At 36.2% G+C, this 21977-nt stretch overlaps 1 protein-coding gene and 1 non-coding gene across 2 annotated transcripts; both read left to right on the top strand.

Annotated features, from left to right (window-relative positions):
* Positions 1-10364: 10364 nt before the first annotated feature.
* On the top strand, positions 10365-11605 carry LOC130965982 (uncharacterized). The gene is made up of 2 exons (XM_057890730.1): positions 10365-11039; positions 11138-11605. Exons 1-2 carry the CDS (start codon positions 10365-10367, stop codon positions 11603-11605), a joined length of 1143 nt encoding a protein of 380 aa, XP_057746713.1.
* Positions 11606-18062: 6457 nt separating this feature from the next.
* Positions 18063-18170, top strand: LOC130971317 (small nucleolar RNA R71). Its single transcript, XR_009082542.1, has one exon. It is a non-coding gene; the product is annotated as a small nucleolar RNA R71 (small nucleolar RNA).
* Positions 18171-21977: the final 3807 nt, after the last annotated feature.

Consider the following 21977-nt stretch of genomic DNA (forward strand, 5'->3'; position numbering starts at 1 on the left):
ACATGTATTTATACACAAATACATTGGTGGCTGATTTTAGTGGTTGATTTTAGTGTATAAATAGCATATTTGTACAGAAAAATATTTCCTATAATGCTGTATTTTTTTCTTCTTCTTTTCCTTATTTTTTTCTTTCTTTTAGTTTAATGAATGTAAGTTCATCCTTTTCCAAGTAATTTTAGAGCATTATGTGTTTCTTCTTCTGCTTTGTTTGATTTTTTGTTTTTATTCTTGTTGAGAGAGTAAAACAAGAAGAAATTTGAGAAGGTAAAACAAAAAGGAAAAAACGAATAAGAAAAAAGAAGAAGAAGACAGTGATAATGATGAAAAAAAAGAAGCAGCAGAAAATGAGGAGGAGGAAGAGAAAAAGTTCTAAATTATGCAGAACTTATTAGAATAAAAATACACCCAAATATCTTCGTGTTACACCTAAATATCTTCGTGTTACACTTAAATATCTTCGTTTTACACCCAAATTTGCTGCAAATACAGAAATGAGTTATGCTACGTGTACACTAAAATTAGCCACCAGTATAAAATACATATTGGAATACAAATATACATTGAAAATAAATTAAACCACACATGTATTTATACACAAATACATTGGTGGCTGATTTTAGTAGCTGATTTTAGTGTACAAATAACATTTTTGTATAGAAAAATGTTTTCTCTAATGCTATATTTTTTTCTTCTAAATTGAACCACACCTCAACCACTTGATTGGATTCAAAACAATAAAAGGAGGAGAAGACTTGTAAAGACTTGTATGAAAAAAACGCTTGTATGTGGGGAATAAACTGCCCATCAATACCATAGAGGGACTGCAAAATACACACAAAATACAACATATTAAAACAAGCATAAACTATAGAATGCAAATAGAACTATAAAACCATCATAAAAAATAACAAAAATCAGATTCATGAATCATCATTAAATAGAAACTAAAACAATTACACTAAAAGAATAAGACAATTCACCCTCAATGAGATGAAAATTCATAAACTGTAAATACACCCAAATTTTCCTAAAATACATCTAAATATTCCTGATTTACACTCGAACATCTGATATAAAATGCAGAAAAGTCATCAGAACTAGTACATTAGATTTAATTCAAATAAAGAACAATAAATAACAAATTTCACAAGCAAAGTCCACGTATTATTCAGCTACACAATCATAAACTACTAACTGGATTCAAATTCAGATTCAATTATTAACTAGAATTAAACTACACCTCAGAAACTTCATTGGATTCAAATTCAAAATCCACTTTAATCTAGTTCAGCTGACAATCTGAAGTTGAATAATCCATTATCTTCAAAATGATTTCAGAGCTTAATTTTAGAAACAATAAAAAACGAGAAAATCGAAGAAAGAGAACAGAGAGAGAAACTTACGTAAACAGTGAAGGAGAAGACAGAGATTGAAGAGAGAAGGCAAGAAAACGCAGACGAAATTCGAAAAAGAAAACAAAATTCTTTTGAAAAAGAAAGTTATATATTCGCGCATTGATTGATTAAAAAAATCTGTTAAGGAGGCGTGAGAAACATACGTGGCATAAAAAGCACGTTTTAAGGATAAGGGATATTGAGAACTTGTAAGACTTGTATAGTGAAAAGGCTTGTATGTGTAGATTAATTGATATATATATATATATATATATATATATATATATATATATATATATATATATATATATATATATAGCCAGCAAAAGAAAAATGAGTAATTCTCCACCATTAGATAAAATCTCACACCATTAAAAATACTATTGATAGCTACAAATTATAAAATCTGGTCGTCCCCTAGCACTTCTCATATATATATATATATATATATATATATATATATATATATATATATATATATATATATATATATATATATATATGGTGTTTGCTTCGATACGATGATAAATTTATGTACCAATACGATAAAAACATGGACAAATTAAAACACGACACATGGATTATATTTTCCACATCATAAATCAATTTTTCTTTTTTAAAATATATATCATATCAATACTTTTACTAAACTATCCTTATACTTTAATAAAAATAAAAAATATTTTTATTTAATTTTACAAAAAAATTTAAATATCTTTTTTTAATATTGGACAAAAACTACCTCAATCCTTATAATTTAGTCAAAATTAAATTAACTTTAGTTTTACATTTTTAAATCTGAAATAATTTAAAAATCAAAGTTTAAAACAAAAACATATATGAAAAATAAAAAAGATAAAAAATGATGTTGATCTTGTTTAGGGTTCTGGGCAAAGAAGAAGAAAAAGGAGGTGTCTTCATTAGTCCATTTTCTCTCTGCTCTTCTTTCTCCGAAGCTTTCTTCGTCTCGTCTCCACTCTGGTTTTTTTCTCCCAAGCTCTGTTCGTTTTGACTTTGGCCAGGAAGAAGACAAAGCTCTGTTCGAATCGCCTCCCCTCCACGACCTCCCTGTCGATTTTCTGTTCCTCCACGACCTCCCCGTGTATGCACTCAGCAACCCATGGGAGGAGTTCTTGCTGGTTGCCAGAGCCTCCACCGGCAAGCACCTCGACCTCTTCTGCTTCAACGAAGACGACGCCCAAGCCCTACTCCGCTAGGTTTTCACGATCGACCCTCGCCTGCGTGACCATCAATTGTACGCTTAAGCTTTTCAATCTCCTCTGCATGAGTCTCAACAATAGATCTGGTTGCTCCATCAGATCCAAGCAAAATCTGGAAACCTAAAGAAAATAAATTTCTTAAAAAATATAGACACACAGTTGAAAGATAACATCAACTAAAGAGATCCATTTGGAAATGATCCTTATGCAACCCACCTCACGCACTTTGTTGAACATGTCGACGATAGGATCATCCGATGTGGAAAATACCTCCTCAGTCATAGCCAGCATCTGCTTTGCCTCTTTCACACCGGAGTCATCTTTTGAAGTCATATGAAGACCCCCAACATTCAGCAGAGTAGCTTTTCCTGTGTTTTTCATGTCTGCCTCCAACGACGCAGAGCAGAAAAGATTGCACCAACATAATTGGCGCCAAGTTCACATGGGCCAAATAAAGAGATTGCGGGATGCAATATGTTGGAGATATGCCTTACCTCATATTGAAAAAGTTGAAGTCATGGGCTTGTAGATGTAAGGCCCAAGTGTTGTAGGTTCATGAGAAGAAAGGCTTGGGAGTACTACAGAAAATTCATGGTCTCAAAGAAGCATACTTTCGGATTAGACAGCAAAAAGTACTAAAAGAGGTGCATTTTAGAGAGAGAAGGTTTCAAATCTCGGATTTTTGCTTCTCACACATTTCGATGTATTGATTATCTGCTGTTTCTTCCAAAATACCCGTTCTTGCCGAAACATTCTTTCCGACTACAGACTGATTGATTGGATGCAAAAGTCATCCATGAGGCCCAACATGCAAGGCCGACTGAAAACCTATATTTGCATCAGCTTGCCACTACATGTATTGCCACCCCATTATCAATTTTTGGTCCGTTAATTTTTTTGTAAATTAGTCAGCAGAACCACAACCTTATGGCACTGTGATTTTCACCCTCTGAAATTAAGTTTCTAAATATAGAACGTCATTCTAGCTAAATTACATACACGGATCAAGTAGATGTTAACATAATTTAGTTTCGTAAAAATGTTAGGGCTGAAGCAACATATTAGAAAATACTTATTTCTTTTGAGAAAAAACTTTGAATTAGTGTACCACCATGAAACTGAGTTCCCTGGTTAACATGGAAGAAATTGTTATTAGGGAAAAATTAAGAGACTGCCTTGTGTTCCATTCATTTAGATATTACTTGTGCAACGAGTTGGATACTCGTGCAGTCCAGAAGCAACTTAAATTGTCATAATAACACCTGTATCTAACCCCAAAATAAAATGGCATAACATTAACGACTAGATTACATTTAAGTCATTACACAAATCATGAACAAAATAGCAGCAATAATATCAGTTTCAAACGGATATTTGTCAGCCACCCAAGTAGTTTAGCCCAAAAGGAAACATTAACAAATACAGCCAAACTACTAGTTCTAAATTACACTAACATAGAAGTCCCAAAGCCTGGCATACCTCCATCCGAAACATGCATTACATGATCCAGCATGCACCTTATTCCTCTAACATCTTCCCAAACATTTCAACTTGTCCAGAAAGTTCCTCATTTTCTTTTCTAGTATACAAATTCGCTCAATCAATCTACCTACTTCGTCAGCCCTCGACTGATTCAAACGTTCGTTGAGCCACTCCAAGATACGATAGTTGTAATCATGAATGGGATAACCAGTAGACCCAAGAATTTTATCAAGCATTGTGAAGGAAATTTCTTGACGAGCAACACATTCCTCATAGCACAAAGGACTATGAGCCACAAGATCTATACCTCTGCTATTGTGAGGCAAAACCACCGTGAATCCGAACAGCACACGCTCATTGTTCGTGTTGATTTCCTGAGGAACAAAAAGGGGAGAACCAATTTGAAAAAACGAGCATGCTCGCATCAACATCTACTCCATGTCTTCCACATACACGAAACGATCGTCTGTCCCTGTATCCGTAACTGCACGAGCCAAACCAAGTTATTGTTTCAGAATAATGCACATCTACCACATCACCATTACTCTGCCTTTACAGGAGTGCTTCAAGAAAAATACATATTGAAGATTAAAAATAATATAAATGATGTTCGTGCTCACCAGTCACTCCAGTAGGGTTGCTGCCACCACTGCCATCTCTAGAGTCCAAGTTGTCAGCTGCCATGAGGACGAAAGAAACTTTCTGACACGAAGGGAGTGAACAGAAATAACCTTCTAACAATCTTGATGGTCTTCTTCTCACCGGTTGAGCATGTGGTGTTGGCCGACGAGCGAGAAGAGATGCGGCACTACGCAGCCAAGCCAAGGCTTCCGACAGATCATGGAAGCCACGGTGTTCATTGTTCCGGAACCCGTTCACCTGATACTCGCATTCCTCCTATGACCTGTAAATACCTGGGACACGACCTCTTCGAACGGCATAGAAGGAAAAACGACCAGCTTCGGTCGTCATGACCATTAACACATGCAACTATGGTTGTATCTTCGAAGAATACGGGGAAAACGAAGAGTTCTGACACCACTAAGAAAAGTATGAGGAAAGCATTTTATGATTCATGGATATATCCATTAACACCGCCCCCTCCTATCGGCCCAACCAAAATCCACGTGAGTCCGATTTCACATTCACCCTAAACTAATTTTACTCACATAAAGATGGTAAAAATAACTTTTTTTTAGTTGTTTGTTTAGCCAAATTTAAAAATATGTTCTACGAAATATAAATTAGTAAAAAAAATATAAATTATAAATAGGATTGAATCAGCAAGTAAATTAGAATATAAATTTTTAAATTAAAAAAGGGAAAATTTTTAAAAATTTTAAATAAAAGCTCAACTCGTAAAAATTTATTAAATTCTCAAAATAAAAAAGTATTAAAATGATAATGACATAAAAACAAAAACATAATATTATAAAATTTATAAAAAATAATAAAAATAAAATAATAAAACCAAAACAGATAGATAAGTGTTGTTATATTTTTATAGTTTAATTATACTTAAATAACGAAAAGGTAATCAAAATTAAAAAAAAAAAAACTAAAGTTGATCCGCTATAGAGATCCAAATCATAACAAAACAAATCTCATTCCAAATAATAACAACGACAGTATAATACATTGTTATCGTATCACAAAAAACAAATATGTGAAAGTATTAATTTTTACTTGCATTTCATTAAAAATGTGGCTCATTTTTTTAGAGTAATATATAACTGTTTGCATTGATTTTTTGCCTTTCCTATTTTTCAATAAATATGACTTGTCTCTAATATTTTCAACCAATCACAACGTAAACGTTTGGCTATTATTTTATGATGTAAAGTCATACAAAAAAATACCAGACAACGAACACCTCATATAATTTTTTACCAATTTTTAATGTCTTTTAGATACATGATGTAACTACTACTCAATTGAACAAGAAAATAGGATAGGAAAGTTTTCACCTATTTCATTCCACTTTATTGGAACTAAGCTATACCAAATTTAATCATCGTCCATTTTATAAATAAAATAAATGAATGGATCATATTTGGTGGATATAAATCTTTGTATGCATAACACAATATGGATCAGGGTGGAATCAGATTGATTGATCCATTTACCCATTGACTGACCATAATAAAGTCTAGCATGTCCTAATGAGTTTTTAATCCAGCCATGACATTAACGTGAGTCGATCACGGACGGTATTATTTGTTTAGGCTAGTGGAATTAGATGGGCCACATTCTGGACCGTTTTTTTATTATTATAAAATATAAAAAAATATTAACCATTGTTATTTTTTTAAAATCGAATAAATAATTTAATCATATGAGTACAATAATACGAATACATACAATTTTATAAATCCTTAATTTAAATTATATCTATTTACATTTTAAATTATAAACTAATACAAATTTTATAATTTAAAAATCTAATTATTTAAATAAAATTAAATTGATTAAAATTTATAAAAATATATTAATACAATTTAAATCGTATTAAAACGTAAACAAGTTTGCTGAGTTTATAAACAAATTTTATGTAAATAAATAAATTTAGTCAATATAATAGGTGAATTTTGTGTAAACTTTATGAAAACACAGTAAAAGAAATTAAATCCTAAAAAATAACATATTTTTTTGAGAATTAAATTTTTTTATATTTTATAATAGAAATAAAAAATCTGATTAACATATTCTAGATATTTTTTTTTTGTAATTCGAATTGCATCCCTTATAATTCGAATGAGTGTAATTCGAACTACACTGGTCAATCTGCATGCATAGATTCGAATTACGTACGAATTTTGGCGGTATATTTTGAATTGATCAACTTCGAATTACTGTTGCTTTGTAATTCGAATTAGTTTGATTCGAATTACATAAAAATACGCTTCTAGTTGATCCATGTTACATTTTTTGCTTTGGTTGAATCATGTAATTTCTCCTCTATTCTGATTTAATAGTGTGATTTGCCCTTATTATTTAGAAAACTCTCTTCCTCACTTGCCATTGTAAAATACTTCTCTTCAACAGCTTGAATCTTACTCATATATATAGAAAGTAACAAGGTTTTATGATTAAAGTTCTCTCTTCATAAACCGTGCTTAGTTACCACGGTTTATGCTCATCTTGGTCACTTTATAAATAGTGCTTACCTGTCACAGTTTATGTGTAAAAAGTGAAATGTGGTAATACATAATAATGAATTAGGACACCCAAATAAAAGAAATTGCAATTGTTGCATTTGAGTGAAGATTTTTCTCAATCATTTTATTTAAGTAAATGGCTAAATTTATTAAGTATTAAATAAAATAAAAAATTATTATTTATAATATAAATTAAATAAAAAATATAATAAATAAATTCATCATTTTTAAGAAAATCTTTATATATATTTATTCACCGTATAAGATATACAATGCAGAGGTAGAGACAAATTTTAATGAGACAGTAGCGCAAGAGAGGAAATTATATGTTATGTATATGATATTTTTGAGCAATCAAGTAAGAGTTGTTGAGGAGAAGAGGAGAATATAAGAATGGAAAAAAGACAGGAAGTGACTATCAAAAATGACCAATATTATTCAATGAAACAATGTTTTGAATTATCACACTATTAAAGAGAACAGAAATATTTTCATGGGGGTTATCGCGTAGAATTCTTACACAGGAAGTTGGGTTCTTACATATAGATATAGAAAAGAAAATGTTAAGTCAACGTGACATTTGTTTAACTTTATAGAATAACTGTATATGTTGTGTTAGATAAAATGAAAAGAAAGAATTGGGCACCTCATTATAAAGAAAGAATCGGACATAAAACTCATATATATATTTTTTAATTTATTAGATATTAAATAAAATAAAAAATTACTATCGGTATAAAATAAATAAAAATGTTTAAGTATTACATTAAGAAACAATATTATTACGACAGAAATTAAAATTACAAATCAATTAAAGGGACTATGCCAATTTAATTATGGTGAAAAAATAGAAAAAATCAGAATCTAAATTTATTAGATATTAAATAAAATAAAATATTATTAATTACATTATAAATAAAATAAAAATATTCAATACTTTTAGAATTAAAGTAATTAAAATCTTAAAAATAAATAAATAAATATTCATATACAAATTTTAATAATTATAAAAATTGGTTAGAGAATAACTGAATGCTTTTGAAAAATAATAATAGGAATAAATTAAAAAGATAAGATTGGAGACCAAATTTATATATTCTTTTTATATATTGTTATAAATATACATGAGATATGTATGTACATTTTTTTATTTGAGACCTTCATGTAATATTTAAATTTATTTAGTTTATTAATATTATTTATCCTTTTTTATAGTAGGCCTTTGTACCCAGTTGAATCATGTATATAGATAATAGATGTTCAAATCCTAAAAATTTTAATAGTAGAGACAAAAAATTAATATTCTATCACTTGAACACTACTCACTGTTTCAAACATACAAGGCCAGTCCATAATAATCCAATGCCATTTAGTTCATTGGCTTAGAGCTGTTTATAGCCAAATATAACTATGCTTGTCCTCTTCTTCACTGCCCTTTTGGTATTTTGCCTTTTTAGCTTAGGGATGAATTTGGAATTATACTATATAGAATACGACAAATAAATTACCTGCAATCGTTATGTTATTGGTATAGCTTTGTTCCACTATAATACATTGGAATAGGGGTGTTCAAATCCAAACCGATCCAAATTAAACCGCTCATCCAATCCAATCCAAACCGAAACCGATTAAAACCGCACTAATTTAGATCTGATTGGATTTTATTTTTTACAAACCGCTGGATCGGATCGGATTTCGGATCTACTTTTTAAAACCGATCCAATCCAATCCAAACCGCACAATGTGTTATAATATTATTATTTTATTATTATATTTATAATTATACTTATAACATGTTTAATTTATTATATATTTTTATATTATTCATGTATTATTATTATTTAATAAATAGTTTATGTTCAAAATGTTATTTATTATTTATTTTAACTAACCTATAATTTTATTTCTATGTTATGTTATCGTTAGTTTTTTAAGATATTGTTGAGACTTATTATGTCATTGTTAATTATTTAAAATTTGATGTTAAAACTTGTTATATGTATTTAATTTTTTTAATTTACAAAACCGCAAATCCAATCCAATCCAAACCGCTTGAAATTGGATCGGATCGGATCGGATTTTTTTAAAACATCATCCAATCCAAACCGCACCGCAAATAAAATTAGTGTTCGAATCGAATGAATTTTTGACTCAAAACCGATCCAAACTGCACTGCGAACACCCCTACATTGGAACATATGAAAACCTTCTAATAGGATATTTGCTTTCATTTTCCCCAAATTCTTTTTTTTTCTTAATAAAAAACAAATATAAATGAATCAAAAACTGATTCAAAGGAGATGATAACAAGATGTTACTTTTTTGACACGGTAACCAAAAAAGATTAAGAATCCTCAACTTTATTCATTAGCTATGTAATCATTATATGTAGTAGATTACATTCCCAACACATTTTAATTTCAAAATAAATATACATACTGTTGACTGTAAATATTCAGGGCCACTGCTAACCCATCCATTTTTTAGATTCACCGTGATTCATACAATTGGAAAGCTCTTCAAGTCCTCATTCACTCTTCGGTAACCCACCCTAATCCCCTCTACTTGAACCCACAATATATGATACATGCATCAGTATGACAACACCAAACCTCCCAATAATAATAATAATAATAATAATAATAATAATAATAATAATTAACATTCTAACAATTTCACCATAAAATATACAATTTATTATTTTAATTAATTTATATTTATAATTCACTATTTATTTTTTTATCATTTTTACAAGTAAAATCATTTTATATAATTCATTTAAATTTTTGGGCAATTGACTTGAATAAAATAAAAGAGAGAAAGGTTTACCTCAATGCAACAATTGTAACTTCCTTACGTGCATATCCTGATTTATTATTATGTAAACTGTGATAGGTAACCACGGTTTCTAATTTATATATAAACTGTTGTAAGCTGGCACGGTTTATGAGTGAGTAAGAATGACCATAAACCGTGATAGGTAACCACAGTTTATGAAGGGTCTTGTAAACGCAGAAATCCTTGTTAGTTGCCACGGTTTATAAGGAGAAGAATTATATATATATATATGAGTGAGATTCAAGCTGCTGAACAGAAGAGATATCACAATGGCAAGTGAGAAAGAGAGTTTTCTTGTCTTAGTGCATTGCTCTGGGAAAATTAAAAGAAGCAAAAAATATGGTGTGAAGTTCACTGACAGAGAACCATTGAGTGTATTTATCAGTTCATCAAGCACTTTGTCAGATGTAAAGAACAGCATCTTGCAGAAGTTTAGGATATTTGGGAGCAAGTGGGTGAAGAAGCTATTCTACAAGATTTCCATCGCAGTTGTCTCGACCGGTGTTAAGTATGATACGTTTGTGCTAACAGCCGATGAAGATATTAGGTTTCTTTTTCATTATGTTAGGAGTTTTCCGGATGTCAGAATACACGAGTTGTATGCAAAGTTGGAGGTTGGTGTCGATAGTTTTGGGGCAACAGCTCCAATTCATAGCTCGACTGCCGCGGGCGGTGCATCTAGTTCGATGCCTGCGGCCGGACCATCTGTTTCGCAGGTCGCATCCCCTTCCTTTGCGGCTGATTTAGATCGAACGGAAGCAGTTGCTTCTGTACCATTGGAGAATCCTGGGGTCTGGCAGCAGGCATTTGAGGTAGATACCGGTAGTGGCATGATTCATGATGTTCAAGGCTTTAGGGAACCTGATCAAATAGAGAATGCAATGCAGGACGATGACTCTGACCAAGAGCCTGTAGATATCATTGGGGACAGCGATGATGAACAGGTGCCAATCCCCATACACAGCACGGGCCATCAAGTTCTGGCACACAGTAGTACCCTCCACACTTCTCCACTCTAAACTTGGAGGCTCTGGGTCAACAGGCAGACGGAGGTGCTACAATTGGGGGTTCTTCTACAGAATTTCAGATTGGGCAATCATTCCAGAATAAAGATAAAGTTGTTCTGAGTGTGAAGGACTATAGCATCCGTCGAGGTGTTGAGTACAGAGTATTGGAATCGGATCATCTGAAGTATCATGAAAAATGTAAGGAGTTCGGCAAAAGTTGTAGTTGGTTGATTCGCATATTGCTTCGTGCACGAAAGGGCACTTGGGAGGTTAGGAGGTACAACGGTCTGCACACTTGCTTGGCCACCTCTATTTCCAGTGATCACCAACAGCTTGATTACCACGTTATCTGTGTGAGGATTTATTCGTTGGTTAGGGAGGATGCTGTGGTTATGGTAAAGGTCTTGCAACAAGCAACAGAAGCTTATTACGGGTTCAGGCCTAGTTACAGGAAGGTTTGGATGGCAAAACAGAAGGCAGTAGCACAAATATATGGAGATTGAGAAGAGTTGTATGCCGAGTTGCCACGTTGGATGCTAGGGGTACAGTCGACCATGGCTGGGACAGTCACTGTGTTGAAGACCTCTCCTGTTCGACTTGGGGATCAGGTCGATGAGTCAACGGTGTACTGGTGCGCGAAATTGTGAACAATACTTTTCACAACTCTCATAATCCCCGGTCATGAACTCCAAAAACTTGGTAGTTCAATCCCATGGCATTACACAACTTCGCACAACTAACCAGCAAGTGCACTGGGTCGTCCAAGTAATACCTTACGTGAGTAAGGGTCGATCCCACGGAGATTGTTAGTATGAAGCAAGCTATGGTCACCTTGTAAATCTCAGTCAGGCAGACTCAAATGGGTATAGTGATAAATGAAAATAACATAAAAGATAAAGATAGAGATACTTATGTATATCATTGGTGAGAGCTTCAGATAAGCGCATGAAGATGCCTTCCCTTCCGTCTCTCTGCTTTCCTACAGTCTTCATCCAATCCTTCTTACTCCTTTCCATGGCAAGCTTATGCAAGGGTTTCACCGTTGTCAGTGGCTACCTCCCATTCTCTCATTGGAAATGTTCAACGCACCCTGTCACGGCACGGCTATCCATCTGTCGGTTCTCAATCAGGCCGGAATAGAATCCAGTGATTCTTTTGCGTCTGTCACTAACGCCCCGCCTTCAGGAGTTTGAAGCACGTCACAGTCATTCAATCATTGAATCCTACTCAGAATACCACAGACAAGGTTAGACCTTCCGGATTCTCTTGAATGCCGCCATCAGTTCTCGCCTATACCACGAAGACTCTGATCTCACGGAATGGCTGGCTCGTTTGTCAGGCGAGCACTCGGTTGTCAGGCGATCAACCATGCATCGTGTTATCAGGAATCCAAGAGATATTCACTAGAGCTTTGATTGCTTGTAGAACAAGAATGGTTGTCAGTCACCTTGTTCATGAGTGAGAATGATGATGAGTGTCACGGATCATCACCTTCATCAAGTTGAAGAACAAGTGATATCTTGGACAAAGAACAAGCGGAATTGAATAGAAGAACAATAGTAATTGCATTAATACTCGAGGTACAGCAGAGCTCCACACCTTAATCTATGGTGTGTAGAAACTCCACCGTTGAAAATACATAAGCATAAGGTCTAGGCATGGCCGAATGGCCAGCCTCCCAATGATCTAAGATAGCATAAAACGAAGATAGCTACCAAAGTCTACAGATACAATAGTAAAAGGTCCTACTTATAGATAACTAGTAGCCTAAGGTGTACAAAGATGAGTAAATGACATAAAAATCCACTTCCGGGCCCACTTGGTGTGTGCTTGGGCTGAGCAATGAAGCAATTTCGTGTAGAGACTCTTCTTGGAGTTAAACGCCAGCTTTTATGCCAGTTTGGGCGTTTAACTCCCATTTGGGTGCCAGTTCCAGCGTTTAACGCTGGGATTTCTTGAGGTGACTTTGAACGCCGGTTTGGGCCATCAAATCTTGGGCAAAGTATGGACTATCATATATTGCTGGAAAGCCCAGGATGTCTACTTTCCAACGCCGTTGAGAGCGCGCCAATTGGGCTTCTGTAGCTCCAGAAAATCCACTTCGAGTGCAGGGAGGTCAGAATCCAACAGCATCTGCAGTCCTTTTGAGTCTCTGAATAAGATTTTTGCTCAGGTCCCTCAATTTCAGCCAGAAAATACCTGAAATCACAGAAAAACACACAAACTCATAGTAAAGTCCAGAAAAGTGAATTTTAACTAAAAACTAATAAAAATATACTAAAAACTAACTAGATCATACTAAAAACATACTAAAAATAATGCCAAAAAGCGTATAAATTATCCGCTCATCACAACACCAAACTTAAATTGTTGCTTGTCCTCAAGCAACTGAAAATCAAATAAGATAAAAAGAAGAGAATATGCAATGAATTCCAAAAACATCTATGAAGATCAGTATTAATTAGATGAGCGGGGCTTTTAGCTTTTTGCCTCTGAACAGTTTTGGCATCTCAGTCTATCCTTTGAAATTCAGAATGGTTGGCTTCCTTAGGAACTCAGAATCCAGATAGTGTTATTGATTCTCCTAGTTAAGTATGATGATTCTTGAACACAGCTACTTTATGAGTCTTGGCCGTGGCCCAAAGCACTCTGTCTTCCAGTATTACCACCGGATACATACATGCCACAGACACATAATTGGGTGAACCTTTTCAGATTGTGACTCAACTTTGCTAAAGTCCCCAATTAGAGGTGTCCAGGGTTCTTAAGCACACTCTTTTTGCCTTGGATCACAACTTTATTCTTTCTTTTTCTTTCTTTTTCTCTTTTTTTCGGTTTTTTTTTTCGCTTGCTTTCTCTCTTTTTTTGTATTCACTGCTTTTTCTTGCTTCAAGAATCATTTCTAATGATTTTTCAGATCCTCAGTAACATGTCTCCTTTTTCATCATTCTTTCAAGAGCCAACCTTCATGAACCACAAATTCAAGATACATATGCACTGTTTAAGCATACATTCAGAGAACAAGAGTATTGCCACCACATCAGATTAATTAAACTATTATAAAATTCAGAATTCATGCAATTCTTTCCTTTTCAATTAAGCACGTTTTTATTCAAGAAAGGTGATGGATTCATAGGACATTCATAACTTTAAGGCATAGACACTAAGATACTAATGATCACAAGACACAAACATGGATAAATATAAGCATAAAATTCGAAAAACAGAAGAATAAAGAACAAGGAAATCAAAGAACGGGTCCACCTTAGTGATGGCGGCTCTTTCTTCCTCTTGAAGATCCTATGGAGTGCTTGAGCTCCTCAATGTCTCTTCCTTGTCTTTGTTGCTCCTCCCTCATGATTCTTTGGTCTTCTCTAATTTCATGAAGGATAATGGAGTGTTCTTGATGCTCCACCCTTAGTTGTCCCATGTTAGAACTCAGTTCTCCTAGGGAGGTGTTTAGTTGCTCCCAATAGTTTTGTGGAGGAAAGTGCATCCCTTGAGGAATCTCAGGGATCTCATGATGAGTGGGGTCTCTTGTGTGCTCCATCCTTTTCTTGGTGATGGGCTTGTCCTCATCAATAGGGGTATCTCCTTCTATGTCAACTCCAACTGAATAACAGAGGTGACAAATGAGATGAGGAAAGGCTAGCCTTGCCAAGGTGGAAGACTTGTCCGCCACTTTATAGAGTTCTTGGGCTATAACCTCATGAACTTCCACTTCTTCTCCAATCATGATGCTATGAATCATGATGGCCCGGTCTAGAGTAACTTCGGACCGGTTGCTAGTGGGAATGATTGAGCGTTGGATGAACTCCAACCATCCTCTAGCCATGGGCTTGAGGTCATGCCTTCTCAATTGAACCGGCTTGCCTCTTGAATCTCTCTTCCATTGTGCGCCCTCTTCACATATGACTGTGAGGACTTGGTCCAACCTTTGATCAAAGTTAACCCTTCTTGTGTAAGGATGTTCATCTCCTTGCATCATAGGCAAGTTGAATGCTAACCTTACATTTTCCGGACTAAAATCCAAGTATTTCCCCCGAACCATAGTAAGATAATTCTTTGGATTCGGGTTCATACTTTGATCATGGTTCTTTGTGATCCATGCATTGACATAGAACTCTTGAACCATCAAGATTCCGACTTGTTGAATGGGGTTGGTAAGTACTTCCCAACCTCTTCTTCGGATCTCATGACGGATCTCCGGATATTCACCCTTTTTGAGTGAAAAGGGGACCTCGGGGATCACCTTCTTCAAGGCCACAACTTCATAGAAGTGGTCTTGATGCACCCTTGAGATGAATCTATCCATCTCCCATGACTCGGAGGTGGAAGCTTTTGCCTTCCCTTTCCTCTTTCTAGAGGTTTCTCCGGCCTTGGATGCCATAAATGGTTATGGAAAACGAAAAAGCAACGCTTTTACCACACCAAACTTAAAATGTTTGCTCGTCCTCGAGCAAAAGAAGAAAGAAGAGAGTAGAAGAAGAAGAAATGAGGAAGAAGGGAATGGTGGTGTATTCGGCCAAAGAGGGGGAGAAGTGGTGTTTAGGTTGTGTGAAAATGAAGGGATGAAGAAGGGTTTATATAGGAGAGAGGGGGGTGATGGTTCGGCCATTATGGGTGGGTTTGGGAGGGAAAGTGGTTTGAATTTGAAGGGTGAGGTTGGTGGGGTTTTATGAAGGATGGATGTGAGTGGTGAAGAGAAAGATGGGATTTGATAGGTGAAGGGTTTTTTGGGGAAGAGGTAATGAGGTGATTGGTGAATGGGGGAAGAAGAGAGAGAGTGGTGGTGGGGTTGGGGGGGGTCCTGTGGGGTCCACAGATCCTGAGGTGTCAAGGAAAAGTCATCCCTGCACCAAATGGCATGCAAAATCACGTTTTGGGCTAATTCTGGCGTTAAACGCCGGGTTGGTGCCCATTCCTGGCGTTTAACGCCAGGTTCTTGCCCTTTTCTGGCGTTTAACGCCAGTCTGGTGCCCCTTTCTGGCGTTAAACGCCCAGAATGGTGCCAGACTGGGCGTTAAACGCCAAACTGCTAGGCTTACTGGCGTTTGAACGCCAGCAACTTCTCCCTCCAGGGTGTGCTGTTTTTCTTCCTGTTTTTTATTCTGTTTTTGCTTTTTCAATGGATTTTGTGACTTCTTATGATCATCAACCTACAAAAAATATAAAATAACAAAAGAAAATATATAAAATATAATCATTGGGTTGCCTCCCAACAAGCGCTTCTTTAATGTCAGTAGCTTGACAGATGGCTCTCATGGAGCCTCACATTTTCTCAGAGCAATGTTGGAACCTCCCAACACCAAACTTAGAGTTTGAATGTGGGGGTTCAACACCAATCTTAGAGTTTGGCTGTGGCCTCCCAACACCAAACTTAGAGTTTGACTGTGGGGGCTCTGTTTGTCTCTGATTTGAGAGAAGCTCTTCAGGCTTCCTCTCCATGGTGACAGAGGGATATCCTTGAGCCTTAAACACAAAGGATTCTTCATTCACTTGAATGATCAGTTCACCTCCATCAACATCAATCACAGCCTTTGCTGTGGCTAGGAAGGGTCTGCCAAGGATGATGTTTTCATCCATGCACTTCCCAGTCTCTAGGACTATGAAATCAGTAGGGATGTAATGGTCTTCAATCTTCACCAAAACATTCTCTACAAGTCCATAAGCTTGTTTTCTTGAATTGTCTGCCATCTCTAATGAGATTCTTGCAGCTTGTACCTCAAAGATCCCTAGCTTCTCCATTACAGAGAGAGGCATGAGGTTTACACTTGACCCTAAGTCACACAAGGCCTTCTTGAAGGTCATGGTGCCTATGGTACAAGGTATTGAAAACTTCCCAGGATCTTGTCTCTTTTGAGATAATTTCTGCCTAGACAAGTCATCCAGTTCTTTGGTGAGCAAAGGAGGTTCATCTTCCCAAGTCTCATTTCCAAATAACTTGTCATTTAACTTCATGATTGCTCTAAGGTATTTAGCAACTTGCTCTTCAGTGACATACTCATCCTCTTCAGAGGAGGAATACTCATCAGAGCTCATGAAAGGCAGAAGTAAATCCAATGGAATCTCTATGGTCTCATTTTGAGCCTCAGATTTCCATGGTTCCTCATTGGGGAACTCAGAGGAGGTTGGTGCACGCCCATTGAGGTCTTCCTCAGTGGCGTCCACCTCCTCTCTTTCCTCTCCATGTTCGGCCATGGTTATGGCTTTGCACTCTCCTTTTGGATTTTCTTCTGTGTTGCTTGGGAGAGTACTAGGAGGGAGTTCAGTAATTTTTTTGCTCAGCTGACCCACTTGTCCTTCCAAATTTCTGATGGAGGACCTTGTTTCATTCATGAAACTTTGAGTGGTTTTGATTAGATCAGAGACCATTGTTGCTAAGTCAGAGGTAGTCTGCTTAGAACTCTCTGTCTGTTGCTGAGAAGATGATGGAAAAGGCTTGCCATTGCTAAACCTGTTTCTTCCACCATTATTGTTATTGAAACCTTGTTGAGGTTTCTCTTGATTCTTCCATGAGAAATTTGGGTGATTTCTCCATGAAGAATTATAGGTGTTTCCATAGAAATCTCCTAGGTAATTCACCTCTTCCATTGAAGGGTTCTCAGGATCATAAGCTTCTTCCTCAGATGAAGCTTCCTTAGTACTGCCAGGTGCATTTTGCATTCCAGACAGACTTTGAGAAATCAAATTGACTTGTTGAGTCAATATCTTGTTCTGAGCCAGTATGGCATTCAGAGTGTCAATCTCAAGAACTCCTTTCTTCTGACTAGTCCCATTGTTCACAGGATTTCTTTCAGAAGTGTACATGAATTGGTTATTTGCAACCATTTCAATCAGCTCTTGAGCTTCTGTAGGCGTCTTCTTCAGATGAAGAGATCCTCCAGCAGAGCTATCCAAAGACATCTTGGATAGTTCAGAGAGACCATCATAGAAGATACCTATGATGCTCCATTCAGAAAGCATGTCTGAGGGACATTTTCTGATTAATTGTTTGTATCTTTCCCAAGCTTCATAGAGGGATTCTCCATCCTTCTGTCTGAAGGTTTGGACTTCCACTCTAAGCTTACTCCATTTTTGAGGTGGAAAGAACTTTGCCAAGAAGGCATTGACTAGCTTTTCCCAAGAGTCCAGGCTATCCTTAGGTTGTGAGTCCAACCATATTCTAGCTCTGTCTCTTACAGCAAAAGGGAATAGCATCAGTCTGTAGACCTCAGGGTCAACCCCATTAGTCTTGACTGTGTCACAGATTTGCAAGAACTCAGCTAAAAACTGATGAGGATCTTCCATTGGAAGTCCATGGAACTTGCAATTCTGTTGCATTAGAGAAACTAATTGAGGCTTAAGCTCAAAGTTGTTTGCTCCAATGGCAGGGATAGAGATGCTTCTCCCATAGAAGTTGGGAGTAGGTGCAGTAAAGTCACCCAGCACCTTCCTTGCATTGTTGGCATTGTTGTTGTTTTCGGCTGCCATGTGTTCTTCTTCTTTGAAGAATTCGGTCAGGTCCTCTAAAGAGAGTTGTGCTTTGGCTTCTCTTAGCTTTCTCTTCAAGGTCCTTTTAGGTTCAGGGTCAGCTTCAACAAGAATGCCTTTGTCTTTGCTTCTGCTCATATGAAAGAGAGAAAAAACAAGAAAATATGGAATCCTCTATGTCACAGTATAGAGATTCCTTGAGGTGTCAGAAGAACAGAAAAATAGAAGAAAGAAGAAGGAGAAGAATTCGAACTTTAATTAGATAGAGTTCGAGTTGTGCATTAAGAAAGAGTAGTACTCCATAAATAGAAGGATGTGAGAAGGAGGGAAGAGGATTTTCGAAAATTAATTAAAAAGATGTTAAAAACATTTTAAAAATTGATTGATAATTTTCGAAAATTGAAAGTGGAAAAGAAATTAAGTGATTTTTGAAAAAGATTTTGAAATTAGAAATAAAAAAGATTTGATTGAAAACTATTTTGAAAAAGATGTGATTAAAAAGATTTGATTGAAAAGTTATGGTTTTAAAAAGATATGATTGAAAAGATATGATTTGAAAACAATTTTAAAAAGATTTGATTTTGAAAATTAGTGACTTGCCTAACAAGAAAAGATATGATTCAAACATTAAACCTTTCTCAACAGAAAAGGCAACAAATTTGAGATGTTCAATCAAATCATTAATTGTTAGTAAGTATCTTTGAAAAAGGAAAGAAATTGATTTTGAAAAACATTTGATTGAAAAGATATGATTTGAAAAAGATTTGATTTTGAAAAACTTTGAAAACTTGAAAAAAAATTGATTTGAAAACAAAATTCTTCCCCTTTGCCATCCTGGCGTTAAACGCCCAGAATGGTATCCATTCTGGCGTTTAACGCCCAAAATGCACCCTTTTTGGGCGTTAAACGCCCAGCCAGGCACCCTGGCTGGCGTTTAAACGCCCAGCCAGGCACCCTGGCTGGCGTTTAAACGCCAGTCTGTCTTCTTCACTGGGCATTTTTGAATGCCCAGCTTTTTCTGTATAATTCTTCTGCAGTATGTTCTGAATCTTCAATTCTTTGTATTATTGACTTGAAAAAACATAAATTAAAAATATTTTTGGATTTTTTTTTAATAATCAAAATGCAACAAGAATCAAATAACAATGCATGCAAAACACTAAACTTAGCAGTTTGTATACTACTGACACTATATGAGACACATAAACACTCAAGTCAAAAGAATTCAAAGATCAGAGTAAGAAATCATCAAGAATTACTTGAAGATCCTTAAGACACATAAATGAATGCATGCAATTGACACCAAACTTAAGATGAGACACTAGACTTAAGCAAGAAACATCAAATATTTTTGGGTTTTTTATGATTTTGTGAATTTTTTTGTGTTTTTTTTTTTCGAAAATTAAGTGGAAAAAGATATCAAAATTCTTAATGAGAATTCCAGGAATCAGTGCAATGCTAGTCTAAGACTCCGGTCCAGGAATTAGACATGGCTTCACAGCCAGCCAAGCTTTCAAAGAAAGCTTCGGTCCAAAACACTAGACATGGCCAAGGGCCAGCCAAGCCTTAGCAGATCACTGCTCCAAAAGCAAGATTGATAAAGATCAACAAGCTCTTGTGATGATAAGTTGAAACCTCGGTCCAATGAGATTAGACATGGCTTCTCAGCCAGCCAGATTTCAACAAATCATCATGAAACTCTAGAATTTATCTTCAAGAATTTTGGAAAAAAAAAATACCTAATCTAAGCAACAAGATGAACCTTCAGTTGTCCATACACAAACAATCCCCGGCAACGGCGCCAAAAACTTGGTGCGCGAAATTGTGAACAATACTTTTCACAACTCTCATAATCCCCGGTCATGAACTCCAAAAACTTGGTAGTTCAATCCCATGGCATTACACAACTTCGCACAACTAACCAGCAAGTGCACTGGGTCGTCCAAGTAATACCTTACGTGAGTAAGGGTCGATCCCACGGAGATTGTTAGTATGAAGCAAGCTATGGTCACCTTGTAAATCTCAGTCAGGCAGACTCAAATGGGTATAGTGATAAACGAAAATAACATAAAAGATAAAGATAGAGATACTTATGTATATCATTGGTGAGAGCTTCAGATAAGCGCATGAAGATGCCTTCCCTTCCGTCTCTCTGCTTTCCTACAGTCTTCATCCAATCCTTCTTACTCCTTTCCATGGCAAGCTTATGCAAGGGTTTCACCGTTGTCAGTGGCTACCTCCCATCCTCTCATTGGAAATGTTCAACGCACCCTGTCACGGCACGGCTATCCATCTGTCGGTTCTCAATCAGGCCGGAATAGAATCCAGTGATTCTTTTGCGTCTGTCACTAACGCCCCGCCTTCAGGAGTTTGAAGCACGTCACAGTCATTCAATCATTGAATCCTACTCAGAATACCACAGACAAGGTTAGACCTTCCGGATTCTCTTGAATGCCGCCATCAGTTCTCGCCTATACCACGAAGACTCTGATCTCACGGAATGGCTGGCTCGTTTGTCAGGCGAGCACTCGGTTGTCAGGCGATCAACCATGCATCGTGTTATCAGGAATCCAAGAGATATTCACTAGAGCTTTGATTGCTTGTAGAACAAGAATGGTTGTCAGTCACCTTGTTCATGAGTGAGAATGATGATGAGTGTCACGGATCATCACCTTCATCAAGTTGAAGAACAAGTGATATCTTGGACAAAGAACAAGCGGAATTGAATAGAAGAACAATAGTAATCGCATTAATACTCGAGGTACAGCAGAGCTCCACACCTTAATCTATGGTGTGTAGAAACTCCACCGTTGAAAATACATAAGCATAAGGTCTAGGCATGGCCGAATGGCCAGCCTCCCAATGATCTAAGATAGCATAAAACGAAGATAGCTACCAAAGTCTACAGATACAATAGTAAAAGGTCCTACTTATAGATAACTAGTAGCCTAAGGTGTACAAAGATGAGTAAATGACATAAAAATCCACTTCCGGGCCCACTTGGTGTGTGCTTGGGCTGAGCAATGAAGCAATTTCGTGTAGAGACTCTTCTTGGAGTTAAACGCCAGCTTTTATGCCAGTTTGGGCGTTTAACTCCCATTTGGGTGCCAGTTCCAGCGTTTAACGCTGGGATTTCTTGAGGTGACTTTGAACGCCGGTTTGGGCCATCAAATCTTGGGCAAAGTATGGACTATCATATATTGCTGGAAAGCCCAGGATGTCTACTTTCCAACGCCGTTGAGAGCGCGCCAATTGGGCTTCTGTAGCTCCAGAAAATCCACTTCGAGTGCAGGGAGGTCAGAATCCAACAGCATCTGCAGTCCTTTTGAGTCTCTGAATCAGATTTTTGCTCAGGTCCCTCAATTTCAGCCAGAAAATACCTGAAATCACAGAAAAACACAC

The sequence above is a fragment of the Arachis stenosperma genome, chromosome 3, assembly GCF_014773155.1.
Source record: "Arachis stenosperma cultivar V10309 chromosome 3, arast.V10309.gnm1.PFL2, whole genome shotgun sequence".
Classification (NCBI taxonomy): domain Eukaryota; kingdom Viridiplantae; phylum Streptophyta; class Magnoliopsida; order Fabales; family Fabaceae; genus Arachis; species Arachis stenosperma.